The sequence below is a fragment of the Quercus robur genome, chromosome 6 (assembly GCF_932294415.1).
Source record: "Quercus robur chromosome 6, dhQueRobu3.1, whole genome shotgun sequence".
NCBI lineage: Eukaryota > Viridiplantae > Streptophyta > Magnoliopsida > Fagales > Fagaceae > Quercus > Quercus robur.
In genome coordinates, this window is record NC_065539.1 from 32,582,315 (window position 1) to 32,602,134 (window position 19,820).

The following is a 19,820-nucleotide window of genomic DNA, read 5'->3' on the forward strand; positions in this document are numbered from 1 at the left end:
AGAGAAAAAGATAGACGGGTAGACTAACAGCCTTGCTCTAACCAAGTTAATGGTATAGGGCCTACAAACAGTTGAAAAATTTGAATGATGACAAGTTGAGTGATGGTGCCAAACAAACTTCGTGTAGGAAGTTGGGGTATTTTAAGTAATGAGTGATGAATGATAAATGACAAAAATTAAGTGAGAGTGATGAAAAAAAAAAAAAAAAAAAAATCCAAACAAGGCCTTATATTCAAGTGAAAGGGAATTTTTTGCTCTATTAGTTAATTTATTTTGCTCGTCCTCATAAATAGCCTCAGTTTGATAATGTCAACCACAAACTTTTTCTCCCTCGTTCAAGAAAGCTACTCTCTGCTCTCCACTAAATTCATAGTGCAACTAGATAGCAGTAAATTTCCTTTCTTTCCCTTCTCCATTCCCCAAGGGAGCATTTAGAATTGAAGAGCTAATGCTAAGTGAATAGCTAGTTTTCACAAAAGTTACATCATGCAATGGCTACAAGAAAAAATATGTAGCTTGCTCAGACAGAGGGATCGATCCGGAAAGTGTATCCAACTTCTGTGAAATGAGATTTCACCAGAGCAAGTGCCTTTGATCGGTGAGAAATGTTGTTCTTCTCTTCCTTTGGCATCTCTGCATAACTACAACAAACAAACAAACAAAAATCATAATCAGATTGATCTTGAACGCTGAAATAATAGAAATCAAAATGGAAGAAGCATGGGATTACGTTTGCTCATAGCCATCAGGTTGGAAAATGGGATCCCACCCGAAATCATTAGGTCCCCTGGGAGGAACTATCTTCCCCTAACAAGTGAACCACAAATCATATGTTAGTGCAATTCCATGCAATGCACAAGCAAGTTATAAATTCATTTTGAAATAATTTGCGGGAATCTATGTGATTTATATGCAATACTCATTTTGTCATATTAGATATTACTTTCAATTATATCACGTTATTAAAAAGGGGAAAAAAAATCAAGGAAGCAGTAATTGTCGAGTTGAATATAATTATTTAATTGATGTATTAAGAATATAAATGTATTTCTATAATTATTATTAAGTTTTAGCGTGCGTGTCTGTCTTGGAGTCTTAGTATTTGGTAAATAAATGAGTTTTGGCAGCCGACTGAGGATTGAGACTGAGGTGTGGGAATGGCAAGGACCTAATGGTTGAGAGGGCTAAAGCTCAGTGTGGTCAGGCAGTCCAGCAGGTAAAAAAAAGAGGAGGTAGGTTAGTGGAGTGTGAGAGATTTTTTGGGTTCCGTTAGCAATTGGGTGAGGTGGAGCTGAGTTGGATTTTTAATCGAGTTGGCATATTATAACTGGGCCAGTTAAGTCACATTGCAGGAATTGCACCTTAATGCATTGCATTACTGTTAAAAGGTTCGCATGAGTATTAATAGAATAAAATTTTGCCTAAAGTATTGCTTTCTAAGTAAACCAACCACATGTTCTATCTAAAGATATCATTGTTACGAAAACAGACGCATATCTTACATTTTAAGTTGCTTACACTTCGGGCATAAGCAGAATAAACTGGGCCTGGCAGAATAAAATGGGCCTCCTAAACAAGTTGATCACTTGTTTTATCAAGATAGAATTTTTAAATGGGTAAAGGCAACTTTAGTACCGAGTCAAGTGTGTGGGTAGATTATCTAAATGAAACTGCTCAAAAGAAATATATCTTAATCACTCATCAGAGATTCAGAATAACATAATATAGAACTACTGAGATATACCGGAGTTCTCCCCAGGAATGTAATGGGTTCAGCATTGGGCCCAAGAGCAAACGAAAATGCACACAAAGCATAACCTGATTTATCCTCGTATGCCATCAAGAGATTGTTCAGACCTGGAACAGATGAGATAAGAATCAAGTAAAAACAAAACTAGCAGGGCAAAAAAATGAATTAAAGCATACGACAACCACCTTCATGACCAATCTTCTGCAGGAACCACTTGCTGCATTGCATAATATTCTCATTAGATAATGATCATCAGAGGTGGAACAGCAAAGCAGGAAATTTAAGACCAGATTTACAAATGATATTAAAACTACACTGTTAACCAAAAACCAATACATGGTTAAAATTCAGAAGTATTAAGATTGAGCTTGATGGAGCTTAAAATCATGAGCAGAAACAGCAGAGATTTTCCCACTTCATAGCATTTTATAAATTACATGTAAGCAAACAAATGGCATCTTTAGTCCTGTCTGTCAAGAGAAAACATTCTGTATACTATGAACAAGTCAGCCCAGCTTAAGATCTGATTTATGAAAACTGAGTTTGTATTTGATTCCAGTTTTGAAGGGAACAAAATGTACTTGATTAGAAACCCACAAACCTCAGGTACAGTGAACCCTGAAGACAGAGATTGATAAACCCACAAACCTACATCGTTTCCTCTCCAGAATGCCTTAACCACTTGCCCAACAAAGCTTGATTGAAGATTCCTAATGTTCTCACATTCAATCTTCCCGTATTAGTTGGAGTGCACATGCACTATATTCCATTCCACAAGAGATAGAACAATACATACAAAAGGAGAAATGACTAAAAAGTTTAAGAAGCAAGAATTCTAGAATAACTCAAATAATTGTAAGCTTTAAATTTGGGCTTGAAGTGATTCTTAATTTGGTTTCTTTTTCACTAAAAAATTAATCAGTTGTTGATAATCTAGTTCTCATATGAACCTCTAATATGATGAAATTACTAATGATTAACAATGGGTCATTACTGTAATCAAGCTAAGTTGATTATTTCAACTGTTGATTGTGACATTGCTAGAGATTGTTGGTCTCTTGTGCTTTGTCTCTTTAGGGTGCAGCGGGTCATGCCTCAGAAGGTGATTGATTTGCTTGCATGTTGAAAGGGGCATTTCAGCAGTCACGGAAATGGAGATATTTGGAAAGCTATCCCATTACACCTGTTGTTGACTATTTCTATTTGGAGAGAATGTAGGTATTTCTCCCTTTGTAATTCTTTAGGCTACTTCATGCTTATTTTCACAAAGTAGTCTTGTTTCAATAACATTACTTTTCCAATAAAAAAGAAGAGAGAATGTAATAGATGGACATTTGAAGGAGTTGAACAGAACTGAAGATGATTTTCTTACATTTGTTGTTTCACAGGATGATTGCATTCACCAGTCATCTTGTTTGCAATCTGTTAAAATTTCCTGATTGTTATAACTTTAGATAATTGTTGAATTGCAACCCATGTATACACTCTGCATGCTTGGGTACATTCTTTCCATTATCTTACAGAAAACTCTTGTCAAAAGGTGAGGAAGAGATCTTGTTTAAAAGGTTGTCCGTAAAAAGGATCAAATTTATAAGCAATTTCATAGAAACATAATGTGTGGGAGGGCCTTTCTCCAAGTAAAAGAACTTTTTCTTACAATATTAAGAGATATTACCTAGCCCTCAAGCTTCTACAATCACAGCTGTAAACAAGCTGAGTTGAGTTGGGTACTAAAAGTCCAAGATTGTTCATTTAATTATATTTCGAACATGAGTCAAGCTCAATCTCATCATCAAACTAGATTACAAGTTCAAGCTTAATTCTTTTTCTTTTTTCTTTTTTCTTTTTTTTTTTCTTTTTTTTTATCTTTTTTTTTTTATCGAATATGCTTGAGAATTTTCACGAATTACTTTATTCACTACATATTGTAAACACTAGGACTAAAAATTTTGACTCCTACCAATCAAAATATAAATAAATTTATTACCCCTTCACAAATCTATACTAATAATTAAAAAGTAAATTATAGTTGAAATTATATTATTTGAGTTAATTAGATAAAATGATTTTCATTTATAAAATTATAAATTAGATTCACAAGCCTTGAATTATTAAAAATTATATAAATTTTACTACAAAACAGACTATTTATATTGTCAATACATTGCAACAATAATTTGATACTTTATGAACTTATTTACAAACTTACGGAATCCAATCCCAAGTCTATATAAGTATATTTTTATACATGTATACATATAAATCTATAATAATATACACTTAAATTTAGTCTCATACTCATGAGCTTGTTCACAAGTACATTATTATGTATGAGTTCAGCTTGTTTAATAGTTGAGCCTAAAGTTAAGCTTTATCTTGGCTCATTTGCTTAATAAACAGTTTTTTTTCCCAAGCCAAGCCCAAACTTTCATAAATAGCTTGGTCCAATAAAAACTCTCTCTGCAACTGTTTAAAGGATAAGATGAGGTTGAAATCTTGGTCAAAAGATTGTCTTCCATTTGAAGGATCAAATATATAAGCAACGTCATAGAAACATATGCATGGGAGGACCCTTCTAAGTAAAAGATAGATTTGTCTTACGATATTAATAGATATATTATGTAGTCCTCAAAATTCTGCAATTTTCAAATGTCCACCAATTATGCTAAGTAGAACTTTTGTGCTCCAAATATGTGTTTTGGAAAGGAAGGAAATGATTCATATCTTATGGTCAGAAGAAGTGCAGAAATGAGCAAACAGGATTAACTGTCAAACCTCCAATAACAATTTTTTTATATGTAAAATTATTTGTATTAAAAAAGTTTGAAGCGTAAAACAATCTAGGATAACAATTTAAGCATTCATGTCATATACTCAACTGCTCCTGGAAAAAGAATAAGAATACAATACATCCAAGAAGTTACAAAAGTTAGAAGGTTGACCTTGTCTAGCATCAGCAGAGAAACTACAGAGCTGATAAATACAACCCCTAGTCTCTCTCAACAGAATGCTTCTGGCCCTCAAATGTTCTCCTTTTTCTTTCCTCCCAAATTGTCAATGCACGGCACGATAGAACCACACATGTTCATTTTTCTATTAATGAAAGTTATAGATGGACTTAACCCTTAATAATATGTGGTTTTGAAATGTTCTGGTGTTAGATTTTATATGGAACTCAGAGCAAAAGTGTTTTTGTTGAAGCAAAATTCCATGCCCAATTTATCATGTGTTATTGAAATTCATATCAAGCAATTTATAATAGAAATTGTTCTTCAAAATCACTTGATTTCAAATCCTCAAACCTAATACAGCCTAAGACGAAACATACTTCAACTAAGAGGGTGAATTGAAACATGGACATGTAGTAAAGAATTACAAGAAATATTCTATTATGTTCAATACTGTTACAGGAGATGATTCATGGTCAAAGTAGCTTAGCTTTTCATAAAATGAGAGCGTACATAACCTACAAAGATTCTTACACTCTTCATCATATAAATGATAAATCTAGAATTACATCCAGCAGACAGAAATGGCATAGTGAAAAGCCCTCAACAAAAATTAATGAGGTATAGATTAGAAGTTCACCTCGAGATTAAGATGAAAAGAGAGAAGCAGAACTTACATGTATGGCCCTGCAAAAATTTCAAAACAACCAAATAAATCAATGATCAAGCTTTTATACATATGTAGAGTTGAGTTCAAGTTACACTCGGTGTAACTCATACTATTAGAGTCAATTAAAAACTTTTTATTTGATTACTATATTCTTAACATATATGTCAAATTATTTGATTCATAAACTTATCTTTTATGCATTATTTTAAACAAAAAAAAAAAAAAAAAAAAATTAACATTTTGATAAATGACATAGTTACTGATCATATTGAAATTTTACAAGCACGGGTAAAAAATGAAAATGTGATACAACGGTCAAAATTCACATATAATAAAAAAATATTGAATACCCAACTCATATATGCATTAAAAAAAAAAAAAAATACCAGGTAGACCCTTTAGGGCATTGAAACAGAGGCAAGTGTCTTCAACAAGAACTGGTCCATTCACCTACCCATTACAAAATTTAGCAATATTTACATAAACAACATATAATTAACACACACACACACACACACATATATATATATATATATGAGAGAGAGAGAGTGAGAAAGAGAGAGAGAACCTGAATGGCAGCCAAGCGAGCCTTCTCTTTGGAGATATCTTCAGGCTCGCCTTGCAATTCTGGCACTGAGAAATAAGGAAATTAATTTAACAAAATTAAAAAAAAAAAAAAAGAAAAAAAAAAAAAGAAGAATATCAAAAAGAGAGAGAGAGAGAGAGAAAGTTACAGTCAAGCTTGAGGGACTGGAAAGGAATGGAGTTTCCCAAGATAGCACGAACTTCTTCGAGCTTCTTGGCGTTGCCGGTCACGAAGGTCACCGGCCGTGGTAATACCAAACCCGATGCCATTTTCCCTATTAACCCAATTTTGGATGATGATCTCTTTGATTACAGACTAGTTGCTTCCTACTACAAGGGTACTTGTAGACTACTTAGCGGTCGTTTGGAAAAGCAGTTTGAACTTTGAAACCTCAATTTATTACTTCACGCTTTTTTTTCTTTTTTTTTTTTTTTACGAAAATATCACAAGTGTAAAACGGAATGCACCGTCGGCACAATAAATACTAACGTAGTCATTAAAATAATTAAAAAAAACTTTTAATTGTTATTTAATAAATACCACGTAGCATAAAATAATAATTAAAAAAGACATTTTCATGTTTTTTCTTTCAAATAAAAGAAGATAATTAAATTTTTTTTTAAAAATTATTCCTTTCATTATTTTTTTCTAAAGAACTATTTCATGTTCTTTGTGTTCATCCCCATAACATGAATCATATGCTTAGATAAATAAGAGTAAAACAAAATCACATTTTATTAAGCATTTTCTTGGCAACCAAACGCAACAAATTTTCATTTATTACAAAACCAGAAAAATTCACACACTTAGAAGAAAAACTTCAACCCTAAAACTTCCTTATCAAAAATCGGTTCCCTAACCCTTCTAAAACATTCTCAAAGCTTCCTCTCTCTCTTCCAAAACTCAAAACTTCCTCTCTCTCTTCCAAAACATGTTCATGGTTGAAAGCTTCAAGCTCTACCTCTTTGCTCATCGCCGCCGCCACCACCACCACCACAATTGGTTGTGGTGCTTTTTTTTTTTCTTTCTCTGACTGACCCACTCTCTTTATCTCTTGATTTTGCTCAAACCCAAACCTAAACGCAAACCCAAATGCCTCAAGCTCCTCACTCAAATCGATGTTTTGCTCTCTCTCTCTATGTCTCTCTCTCTATCTCTCTAGCTCAGATCGGTGTCTTTCTCTCTCGATGGGTCTCTCTATTGAGGACCAATCAGTAGGTTTAGGAGTTTAGCTTCTCCCTTTTGGTTATGTACTCTATTAAACCCCTTTCCTTCCTCCTCCCTCTCTCCCCTAGATGGTTTGTATTTGGTATATCATGCCGTGTACCATTCATCCTCAACTCTAGAGTATGGTGACCCTTGTTTACTTTCCTGCACCTATATTTTAGGCCATGCTCTAGAGATGTAGGCATTTACTTTCCTGCTCTGTGTGCTTGCATTGTGCTCCTTTTGGGTGTGATTGTCATAGTCCGTGCCACCTAAGGTAAGCAATGCCTAATTTCCGCCGCGAAAGTAAGGTGACTTGTCGCTAGATTTTCGCTATAGAAATCTGGCACTTTGCTCAAACACCTTGGGAAAGCATAGTTTGGAACCACACCCATTCAAAAGCCAAACCTCAAAGCCCCCATGCATGCAAAGCCCCGATAGCCAATGCCAAAATCATGTTTTTACTGCCAATTTCCAAAAATTAAGGTTTTATCAAAATAAAGGACTGTCATTGGACAGGCGTTGTAGGGTGCCTAACACTTCCCCACACAAAACCAAACTTTCAGACCTAAGAATCAAGATTTTTTGCCATCCACATTAGATTAGAAAAATGCCCTTTTTCTTAACCTAGGATCGGTAATAAAATCAACTATAAATAGGTGACCAATCACATCTTAGAAAAACCTAATGATTGGTGGCAACTCCACTCACCTTTGGTAATCCCTTAAAATTTGGCCCAGATTCCTACCATAACGCCAAAGGTAGACCTACTTTCCTCTACCGAGAGAGAGCACCCAAAGCTCCGCGCGAAGCTCACAATGCACACAATATTTCGAGAAGGGCCTTCCAACGAGGCCTCGTGCACATGAGAGCTGTCGCCATGGCAAGTGGTCGAACGAAGGCCCGCGATGACCACGGCGGTTTTTCCACCCCGTTCTGATCAAGGCCGGGTGTCAGCAAAACCCACCCTTCGACCCACCATCGGGTCCAACCGACCACTACTTCACAACCATCGACCACTGATTTTTGTTTCACAACTACCACTACACTGATTTCAACCTCTCTCTAAACCTAGATCAAAGCTATGAGAGGTTGTGGAGAGGGGAGGAAACAAGGAGGGGCGAGCAGAAAGGGGAATTAGAGAGGGAGAGACCTACAGCTGCTTAGCTTAACCACATGCTCGCGTTCGTGTCCCTTTTGCTTGTGCTTGGGAAATCGTGCCTTAGCTCCATGCGTCCTCGCTCCATATGTGTACATGCAAAGGCAAAGACAAAAAACCGGCAGATAAGCAATGGAAGGGAAAGATGCAAAGAGTATATGAAAAGGCATAAAACAGATAAGCATGATAGACATGGCAAGCATAGTAGGAAAGCAAGCAAATAAGCGAAAAAGCAAACAAGCAAAAAAAGAACAAAAGGTGGTGTCCGCGAGGGACAAATGTAGGTTTGGATTGAATGTCCATAACTTCATTGTATTGAAGCATGGACGATACACTAGCAAGCAAGACTCATGCATGGATAGGTAAGCAAGCATGTAAAGATGAATATAAAGCCAACGGGTGGCATAAACTATCATGGTAAGCATATCATCGCACGAATCAGAAAAAGGGAAAGGTATGCATGAAACAACCGACATCATGGCGATGCCTCCTAAGTGGTTACACCTAAACAAGGCCTCATGGGTGTCAAGTGTAACCACACAACCACAAACCCACTAAGGCTGTCAAACATGGTGAAGCCTATAACCAGAGAGGCTAACACAAGCATAAAGCATAGAAGCAAGCAAGCATAGACATCCAAAATGGGTGATCCAAACCCTTTGATATAGGCCAAGGTGTATGGATGATGACGAAGACCATAGGGTCTAGATCGGTTCCAAACCAATAGGCCAAAACACAAGAAAGAAAGATAAAGCGACAAAAGGGCTACAATAGCACATGGCATGACAAACATAGCCTAGGTCTAGGCACGTGAACATGGCATAGAGCGCACAAGCACATGGAAAATAACATGAAACATGTAAAGAGCATAGATCCAAACACACAAGCATGTGGAAGCATAGACTTAGACATATAGGCATAGAAACATGCATGTAAACATATAGAAATTTAGCACATAGACATGGAAGGACATGAATCCAAGCATACAAGCATGTGAAGACTCGGATATAGGCATAGGAGCATAGAATGTGCATACCAAACATGTAGATCTAAGCAAGACATAACCATAGACATGATATCAAGCATGTGAGCATGTAGCCCTAACATCGACATAGAGCAAAAGAGGAACAAAACATAGAAAAACATGGCATAAAACCCTAAGCATGTAGTTCTAAACATATGAACATGTGGGAACATTGATCTAAGCACGAAACATGGCATAAGACATAACAACAAAGAGATTCAAGTTGAAAACACAAATAAAGTAAGAAATATGCTAAAGAAAGCAATAAATCATGTTATTCAAGCAAAAAGAGTAAGATAAATGCTAAGAAAAGATTTAGAAGGTTAGGGGTGTGGATGATAGCTAAAAAAACTACATCCACACCCCTAAACCCCAAGTCCAAAATGTAGAACCAAGGAAAGGAAGATTGGGTATAAGAACAATACCTTGTGTTGTTGGTGAAGAGAGAAGAATCAAAAGGCTTTGATGTATTTTTTGGGTGTTTTGTGTGTGTGTGTGTGTGTGTGTTTTTTTTTTTTTTTTTGGTGTTTGAAAGAGAGAAAAATGTGTGGAGAAACTAGGTAAAGAGCAAAAAAAAAAAAAAAAACAAACTCTTCTCCTTTCTAGTATGAGGAGTGCCGCCATTTATAGCTTCGACACGCGTTTCGAGGCAGCAGCCCTTGGAGGCCCGCCGTCCTTAAAAGGCTTGATATGGGGCTGATCCTGACACCCTTGGAAAGATCCTGACTCCTTGTTTCTGAAAAGGTATGGAACTTGGAAATCCAACAGTTAGATCAAAAGTTATGGCTCTTGGAAGTTAGCGATGCATCAATCTGTGCGTCATCCCAATTTTCGTGATATCTCGGCTGTTCTAACTCCGATTTTAACCCATGAATAGTTGTTGGAATGAGAATTTGATAATATTCACAATGGAATTGGTTTCGACCCGTTCTAACAATCAGATCAAAATTAGGGTTTTTGGGCCCACCTAAGAACGACTTCGGGTTAAACTTGGTCAAAATTGTTAAAATTCTCCAAGAATCTCAAGTTTGATGTGAAACTATGAAAAATGTCGTTTTGTGAGAGTTTTGACCTCGTTTGACCTTCAGTCCAATCTAGGGTTGACTAGGGGCATTTTGGTCATTTTAGTTAAAAAAGGCACTTTGGGTGCTCTGGTGCCCAAACGGGTTGCGCCACGTCATTCTGGATGTTCTCGCGGCCTCATGGAGAGATGGTATTTTTGGGTTTTTCGAGGTCTGGCACGTAAATCGAGGGTGGACAAAATACGGTATCAACAGGTTTGTTGTTGGAATGGGTCGTGGGGTGGGTTTGTTGATTGTTGATTGCTAGGTTTGAAATTTTTTGGTGTTCTTGTTGGAGATTTGTTTGTGTTTGTGTTTGTGTTTGGCTGACAAGAAAGGTAAGAAAATCATAGAAAATCTGAGTTTGTATTCTTATGTTTAATCTGGGTTTGTGTTCTTTAGTGTTCTTGTTGAAGATAATACCAAATCTAAATTCAAGTGTTTTTTATTGGGTTGGTATGGTTGAGCTGGGTTTATGTTGGTATATGTGGATTGATTTTGTCTTGGGTAATTTGGTTTGTGTATATATGTGGCTTGATTTTTTTTTTTGTACAATATTCATTTATAATTTTTCTCGGATTGATTTTCTTGTGTTCTTATGTTTGATTTTTTGGGTTTGTATGATTTTTTTTTTTGGTTTGTGCTCTTCTGTATTCTTGATGATGAGGGTGTCAGATCTAAATTCATGTGTTTTTTTTTTTTTTTTTTTTTAATTCTATTTTTTTAATTGTTAAAATAGATAAATTAATTTTTAAAATTCTAAGCTGATGTGGCATTTATTAAATAACAAATAATATTTTTTTATTTTAATGGCCACGTCAGCATTTACTGTGTCAACAGTGCACTTCGTTTGCCACATAGGATATTTCCGTTAAATAAGTAACGGCAGAGACCAAAATGGAACACATTTTTCATTTAGGGACTTAAAGCGGTAAAATAAAAATATTGGGGCCAAAATAGAAAAAGGTCCAAAATGTAGAGAATAAAAATGCATTTACGCCTTGAATATATATACACACACACACATGAGTCTTTTTGCTAAATATTGTTAAAATTAGAGTTTGTAGGCTTTATGTGTACTGTGCAAAGTTATTTAGCAAAATAAGGAGAGATGCAAAATTCAATATTAGTGTTGCTAAAATACGAGAGAGAGAGAGAGAGAGAGAGAGAGAGAGAGAGAGAGAGAGAGAGAGAGAGAGAGAGAGAGAGAGAGAGAGAGAGAGAAACTGACAAGTTTAACATAATTTTGGTATTTTGGTATTGATGTTGCTGAAATTTAAGAGGAGAGAGCAACTGACTTTACATTAATGGGATTGCTGAAATTCTTTTCCTAGTTCCGTTAGTTTCTTCATTAGCCCGCTGGCCCACAAAAATTATTTTCCGATAGTTTCTTCATTGGTTTCAATTTACTATTAGTTTCTTTCTTTTTATTTTTATTTTTAAAAATGTATGACTCAAGGATTAAACCCATGAGGAAGGGCTGTACGCACTAAGAACCAACAAAAACAAGTAGTCTACTGCACGACATGTTCAATACAAATGGAAACTAAATAGATTTATTCTACAACTATTAGATATTTCAAGTTTTCAACCAAAAAAACACACACATTATATATATATATATATATATACTTTCCAAATTTTGATAGCTATGATAATGAGGATAGTGAATTTGAACATTGAGTATATTTAGAGATATCAAAAGTGTCAATTAGTACCATTGCGCACCCTTGGCGTGATGGTTACTCCACAAGTACAAAGTTTTTGTGGGAAGTGGGAGGTAAGGGCCGTGGTTCAAATCTCTAGGAGGGAGTGACATAAAGCTTTTGTTAGTTCTTTCAAGGGAACTAGGCCTCCTAGAGAAGTTTAGAGAGATTAGAGAGAGATAGAGATAGAGATGGAGAGAGAATGTAAGAAGAAATTGCATATGCTTGTTGACTAAAAGTGCATTTACGCCTTGAATATATATACACACACATTAGTCTTTTTGCTAAATATTGTTAAAATTAGAGTTTGTAGGCTTTATGTTTATTGTGCAAAGTTATTTAGCAAAATAAGGAGAGATGCAAAATTCAGTATTGGTGTTGCTAAAATACAAGAGAGAGAGAGAGAGAGAGAGAGAGAGAGAGAGAGAGAGAGAGAGAGAGAGAGAGAGAAACTGACAAGTTTAACATAATTTTGGTATTTTAGTATTGATGTTACTGAAATTTAAGAGAGAGAAACTGACTTTACGTTATTGGGATTGCTGAAATTCTTTTCCCAGTTCCGTTAGTTTCTTCATTGGCCCACTGGCCCACAAAAATTCTGTTCCGATAGTTTCTTCATTGGTTTCAATTTACTATTAGTTTCTTTCTTTTTATTTTTATTTTTAAAAATGTATGACTCAATGATTAAACCCATGAGGAAGGGTTGTACACACTAAGAACCAACAAAAACAAGTAGTCTATTGCACGACATGTTCAATACAAATGGAAACTAAATAGATTTATTCTACAACTATTAGATATTTCAAGTTTTCAACCAAAAAAACATACACATTATATATATATATATATATATATACTTTCCAAATTTTGATAGCTATGATAATGAGGATAGTGAATTTGAACATTGAGTATATTTAGAGATATCAAAAGTGTCAATTAGTACCATTGTGCACCCTTGGCGTGATGGTTACTCTACAAGTACAAAGTTTTTGCGGGATGTGGGAGGTAAGGGATGTGGTTCAAATCTCTAGAAGGGAGTGATAGAAAGCCTTTGGTAGTTCTTTCGAGGGAACTAGGCCTCCTAGAGAAGTTTAGAGAGATTAGAGAGGGATAGAGATATAGATGGAGAGAGAATGTAAGAAGAAATTTCATATGCTTGTTGACTAAAAGTGCATTTACATCGTGAATATATATACACACACACATGAGTCTTTTTGCTAAATATTGTTAAAATTAGAGTTTGTAAGCTTTATGTGTACTGTGCAAAGTTATTTAGCAAAATAAGGAGAGATGCAAAATTTAGTATTAGTGTTGCTAAAATACAAGAAGAGAGAGAGAGAGAGAGAGAGAGAGAGAGAGAGAGAGAGAGAGAGAGAGAGAGAGAGAGAGAGAGAGAGAAACTGACAAATTTAACATAATTTTGGTATTTCGGTATTAATGTTGCTAAAATTTAAGAGGAGAGAGAAACTGACTACATTAATGGGATTGCTAAAATTCTTTTCCCAGTTCCGTTAGTTTCTTCATTGGCCCACTGGCCCACAAAAATTCTGTTTCGATAGTTTTTTCGTTGGTTTCAATTTACTATTAGTTTCTTTCTTTTTATTTTTATTTTTAAAAATGTATGACTCAAGGATTAAACCCATGAGGAAGGGCTATATACACTAAGAACCAACAAAAACAAGTAGTCTATTGCACAACATGTTCAATACAAATGGAAACTAAATAGATTTCTTCTACAACTATTAGATATTTCAAGTTTTCAACCAAAAAAACACACACATTATATATATATCTATATATCTATATATATATATAATTCCAAATTTTGATAGCTATGATAATGTGGATAGTGAATTTGAACATTGAGTATATTTAGAGATATCAAAAGTGTCAATTAGTACCATTGCACACCCTTGGCATGATGGTTACTCCACAAGTACAAAGTTTTTGTGGGATGTGGGAGGTAAGGGCCGAGGTTCAAATCTCTAAAAGGGAGTGATAGAAAGCTTTTGGTAGTTCTTTCAAGGGAACTAGGCCTCCTAGAGAAGTTTAGAGAGATTAGAGAGAGGTAGAGATAGAGATGGAGAGAGAATGTAAGAAGAAATTGCATATGCTTGTTGCTTCCTTTTATTACTCCCCAGATTCTACTCTTATAGTATAGCAATTTGTTATATAATTGAATGCAGGTACAATTCTGTTGTTCAATCAGTTATACCATTGGACATTCAATTACACCACTGGACCAACTAACTACTCCCTATACAACTGGCATAACTATTTAACTTCTAGGCTAGCTATGTAATAGTAATGATAGGTATAATAGCAAAACTCCTATCATTCCATTCCCTTTTTTAAGACCTTGTCCACAAGGTAAAGCAATTACCTTACAACTATTGAACTCAATAAAGTTCTAGTTACAATGCAACTACTGGACAAAGCAATACACTGTAATACTACTACTGGACACAACAATTCACTAGTGCTGTGATACACATTACCATAGTATCTTGTTGCAGGACTGTAGAGCAACTCAACCATTCAATGCTACAGGTTTCAAATTCAACCAAACCCAACAATGCACTCCCCAACAATACACTAGGAAATACAGCGACACCCCAACTTCACCAATACAACAATTATAGCTATACCACAGTTATGCAACTCTCAGAATACTCTCCTTCCCATCACAGTTCTTGCCCACAAGGTAAGGAAATCGAAGTTGAAGCTTGTAAAGAGATTCCCAAGTTGCATTTTCCTGTGATTGCCCTTGCCATTGGACCAAAACCTCAATAATGGTTCTACTCTTGAGTTGCTTAGACCTCTATTGCAAAATTGCAGTAGGTTCAGGGTTGAGAAAACCATCTGAGTCAATTGGAGTAATGGTAGGGAAAGGAGTAATGTAAGCACCCAACTTAGGCTTCAAGCATGAGACATGAAAAACTGGGTGAAGCAGACAACCAGCAGGCAAAGCTAACTTATAGGCCACTTGTCCTACACTCTGCAGAATCTAGAAAGGACCAAAATACCTAGGAGATAGCTTGTTAAACCCTTTAGCTCTGAGGGACAATTGCTTGTAAGGTTGGAGCCTCAAGTAGACTTAATCACCCTCCTAAAAAGTCTTGTTAGACCTGTGTTGATCAACCTAAGCCTTGATCCTAGCTTGAGCTACAATTAACTTCTGCTTGAGAAGATTGAGTAGAACAATTTTGTCATGAAGCAATGCATCCACTGCAGCCACCTGAGTGTACCAGGGACATAGTCTAGGACCTTATGAGGTGGATAACCATAGAGAGCCTCAAATGGAGTCATTCTAGTAGAGGTATGGTAATTGGTATTAAACCAAAACTCAGCCAGATATAAACAAGTAGCCCAAGTGTGAGGCCTGTCACCCACAAAGGCTCTCAAATACTGCTTTAAACTTCTATTCACAACCTTAGTTTAGCCATCAGACTGAGGGTGATATGCAGAAGACATGGCTAGCTTAGTCCCTTGGAGTTTAAACAACTCCCTCCAAAAGGCAGAAGTGAAGGTAGCATCCCTATCACTGACAATGGTTCTAGGTAAACCATGCAATTTAAACACCCCTTTCATGAACACCAAAGCTACCTTAGCGGCAGTAAAAGGATGTGACAAGGGCATGAAGTGCACAAATTTGGTGAGTCTATCAACCACACAAAAATTACTTCAAAACCTTGAGATTTAGGAAGACCAGTGACAAATGATGGTGTATTATAACACACCAACTCCAAACTCGTCCATTGCGGTTGTCCAAGGAAAACAAGGCAAAAAAAGCAAATGTAGATGGATTGCATTATAGTATGCTCATCCACGATGAGGTCGTCCATCCAAAGAAATACCTGGACGACCTTCCTGCATTCTAGACGTCTCTCCCCATGCAAGATTAGGACGAGCTTCTTATTAGCCCGGAATGCAAAGGTCAAGGTTCATTACCATAGCCAGTTTCCAATGACAATTATGGAAAACAAGGCCAAATAAGGTAACTTCCATAGCAGTTGTGGAAGTTACCTCTAAGTCTTCTGAATTCCTCAGTGATAGGAGAAGTTACTAAACAAGTAACTATCCTAAAGTGTGTGCTATATAAGCATTCATCCACGAGAAGGTAAGTCATTCAGACACTTCCACAAAAATTGGAATCCCAGAAATACTAACTTTACCATCGAAGGATTCTTGGCCGGTCTTCCCCGATCGCCTCTGATTTTGCGTTTGCTTTTTCAGGACTTTCAAGTGCTCTCTGATCATTGACGCCTGAGACATTCAACCTACTGATTTCACTGTGTTCATCAGTTGGCGTCGTCTGTGGGAAAGTAAGTTTTTGCTAGATTTCATCTTTGAGTTCTGCAATTTCTTTCTCCAACAAAAGGCTGCAATGGTTCAGACAAGATCAAGGGCTACTAGTCCAGGCCATTAAGAGAGTAGGGATGCCTTTAGTAATCCTCACCGCGATCATCAATCAGCGCCTGTCATGCAACCATCCTCTGTTCAACATGTACAATCCATGGCAATTGCCATGGCGAAGTTAACCTGTCAGAACCAATAATTGACTAGGGAGATTAATCTAAGGAGGCAGTGGCATGAAGGACATACCGAAGGACAATCCCAAAGTCAAGAAGGTAGAGGGAATGCCGAACCCGAAAGCCAATCAAGAGGTACCACTTCACGATGGGTGCCACATTTGGAAAGGGAAATGGACCAGATGAGGAAAGCTATAGACGAGATGAGGGAGAACATGAGAAGGGCAAACCTCGTAGAAGATTTAGTTCACTGAACAGAATCCCCTTTCACGACTTCCATCAACGGTCACCCCCTGCCTCCAAAGTTCAAGATGCCTTCTTTGGATTCGTATGATGGAACGCATAACCCTTTTGATCACATTTCAACTTTCAAGACTACGATGCACCTTCAAGGGGTTCCAGACAAGATAATGTGCAAAGCCTTCCCTACCACCCTTAAAGGGCCCGCACGAGTATGGTTTAGCAAGATACCTTCGAATACAGTGAGTTCCTTCGAAGAGTTGAGCAAGTTATTTATCAATAATTTCATCGGAGGACAAAGGCACAAACGTTCCTCGTCCAGCTTGCTAACCATAGAACAAGGAAAGAATGAAAGCTTACGGTCTTTCATTACTCGTTTCAACAGGGAAGCCCTAACAGTGGATGAGACGGATGACAAGTTACTATTGGCGTCCTTCCATAATGGAGTTAATTCTGACCTATTCATCCACAAGCTTTACGAGCAAGAGCCTCAGACCATGGTTGAACTCGTCCATTCAGCCCAAAACTTTATGAATGCAGAAGATGCAATTATAGCCAAGAAGAGGAAAAGAGTTGAGAGAATGGAGGCAGATCCCTTGTGCCACTCCGACCAAGGTCCTCATCCAAAGAAGGGGCGTATGGGAGAGAAGAAAGACCGAGACAATAAAAAGCCAGACTCTTCAGCGCGGAGTGAACAATACACCCCTTTGAACATGCCACTTGAGCAGGTTCTTATGTAAATAAAGGATGATCCTTCCTTGAAATGGCCGGAGAAAATGAAGGGAGATCTTAATAAGCACAATAGGAATAAGTATTGTCGCTTCCACAGAAAACCATGGGCATGACACGGATGAATGTTTTGATCTAAAACAGCAGATTGAAAATCTTATTAGACAAGGAAAGTTGAGAAATTTCCTTGGATGAGAGCATAAGGATGAGAAGTTGAAAGGGAAAGTAGAAGAGTCGTCGTGACCCTCGCTTGGAGAGATAAGAGTTATTATAGGAGGAAGTTCAGCAGGCCAGTCGTCCAAGTCAAGGAAGACATACCTGAAAGTAGTGAAGAATGTTCAGCTCTCTGGACAATCACCAAGGATGAGGACCACGGACGAGTAAGCAATCACGTTCACAGATGAGGACGCTGAAAGAGTTCACCACCCCCATGATGATGCCATCGTTATTACTTTGCTTATTGCCGACTATACAACCAAAAGGGTGTTGGTGGACAATGGGAGTTTAGCAAACATTTTATATTACCCTACCTTTCAGCAAATGAGGCTCGGACGAGACCAACTTTGTCCAGTAAACTTGCCCTTGGTAGGCTTCGATGGAATGATGGTGCAGCTTGTGGGCACTGTCACATTACCTGTGGTGGTGGGGGCATATTCACAACAGGTAGCCAGGGACGTGAATTTCCTAGTGGTAGATTGTTTATCCTCTTATAATGCTATAATTGGAAAGCCAACTTTAAATAGTTGGAAAGCAGTTACGTCTACTTACCACCTGTTAGTCAAATTTCCAATGAAGCATTGGGTAGGACAAGTGCAGGGAGATTAGCTGGCAGCAAAAGAGTGCTACCTGGCCATGTTGGCCATGGACGAGCAAGTTCAGATGATGAATATTGAGGAAATGAAAGTTGTGGTAGAGCCCACTGAAGCTTTGGAAGACATTTTCTTGGATGAAAACAACCCTGAGAGGTGTACCAAGTTTGGAGCAGATTTGGAAGAGAAGACTAAGAAGGATCTTGCCCGTTTCTTGAAGAAGAGCATTGATGTGTTTGCTTGGAGTCATGAGGATATGTTGGGTATAGACCCTAGCGTCATTGTTGACGATAATTGTTAACCAATGTTTAACAATAATTGTTAATTTATGTTTAACAAACATTGTCAACTTATGTTTAACAAATATTGTCAAATTATGTTTAACAAACATTGTTAAATTAGTCAAATTCGTCAAACATAATTTCACCCATAGGCCTTTTGGCGTATGGGTTTTATTGATGTGAGTTGTACCCATTCAAGATAATATATCTCTTAATCACAATCCCTTGTTTCAAAGGAAGACCCTTTGATTCCAACCATGTCATCTCTGTAAATGAGTTTATTTATTTTTATGTTTAAGGGGACATGTGTTTTTATTTATTTGTGGCTACACCTAATAATTTGTTTAGGTTGCCTACGTACACTTGGCGGGGATCAAGCCACTTCGTAGTTCTTGATTTGAAGTTTTAGATTCAAAATCCTCAAATTGATTTTGCCCAATTTAAATGATGGACATTTAAGTCAAATACTTTGTATTTAATTAAGCATTCACTTAATTTTACTTTTGGGTGAAATAATTGGTTTTAATCTCAAGAATAAGTCAAAGACCATGTTTTCATGGAAATTGAATCAAGGATTCTCTTTTTAAGAAGTTAAAGTTCCAAGTAATTTTCCCATTCTTTAATTTGCTTCTTTGTAGGAATTTTAATAATATTTTGATTGAGATTTCCAAATTTAATTAAGGGAAAGAAAACTTCTTTGAAGCAATTTTATTTTGTTATGAACATTGGGAATTAGAAAATTTCCTTAGATCAATTTTTATGGTCATTTTATTTTGAGAATTATTAATTCCAATCTTGATTAAGAGATCAATTCCAATCTTAAAGGAATTAGAATTCTTATTTTATTCAAGGGAGTCGAGGACTCCATTAAAATGGTAGAGTCAAGGACTCCATTGATGGGGTAGAGTTGAGGACTCCAATAATGGGGTAGAGTCAAGGACTCCAATAATGAGGTAGTGAAAGAATTTTTATTTGGTAATGTTCAAATACGATTTAAGAGTCAGGGACTCTTGTATAAAGCTTCATGCATAGAGTTAGGAACTCCTCATGAAACCCAACCTTATTTGTTTTACCAAACAAAAATTATTTGATTTGAGAACGAGGGAGAGAGAGATATAG

General features: G+C 36.6%; 2 protein-coding genes across 2 annotated transcripts; one reads left to right on the forward strand and one right to left on the reverse strand.

Annotated features, from left to right (window-relative positions):
- Positions 1-203: 203 nt before the first annotated feature.
- On the reverse strand, positions 204-6,365 carry LOC126688466 (inosine triphosphate pyrophosphatase). The gene is made up of 8 exons (XM_050383166.1): positions 6,103-6,365; positions 5,937-6,001; positions 5,755-5,818; positions 5,376-5,385; positions 1,936-1,967; positions 1,745-1,857; positions 731-807; positions 204-641 (listed from the first exon to the last, which is right to left on the reverse strand). Exons 1-8 carry the CDS (start codon positions 6,221-6,223, stop codon positions 521-523), a joined length of 603 nt encoding a protein of 200 aa, XP_050239123.1. The 5' UTR covers positions 6,224-6,365; the 3' UTR covers positions 204-520.
- Positions 6,366-17,022: 10,657 nt separating this feature from the next.
- Positions 17,023-17,622, forward strand: LOC126690098 (uncharacterized). The gene has a single exon (XM_050385228.1). The coding sequence runs from the start codon at positions 17,023-17,025 to the stop codon at positions 17,620-17,622; it is 600 nt and encodes a 199-aa protein (XP_050241185.1).
- Positions 17,623-19,820: the final 2,198 nt, after the last annotated feature.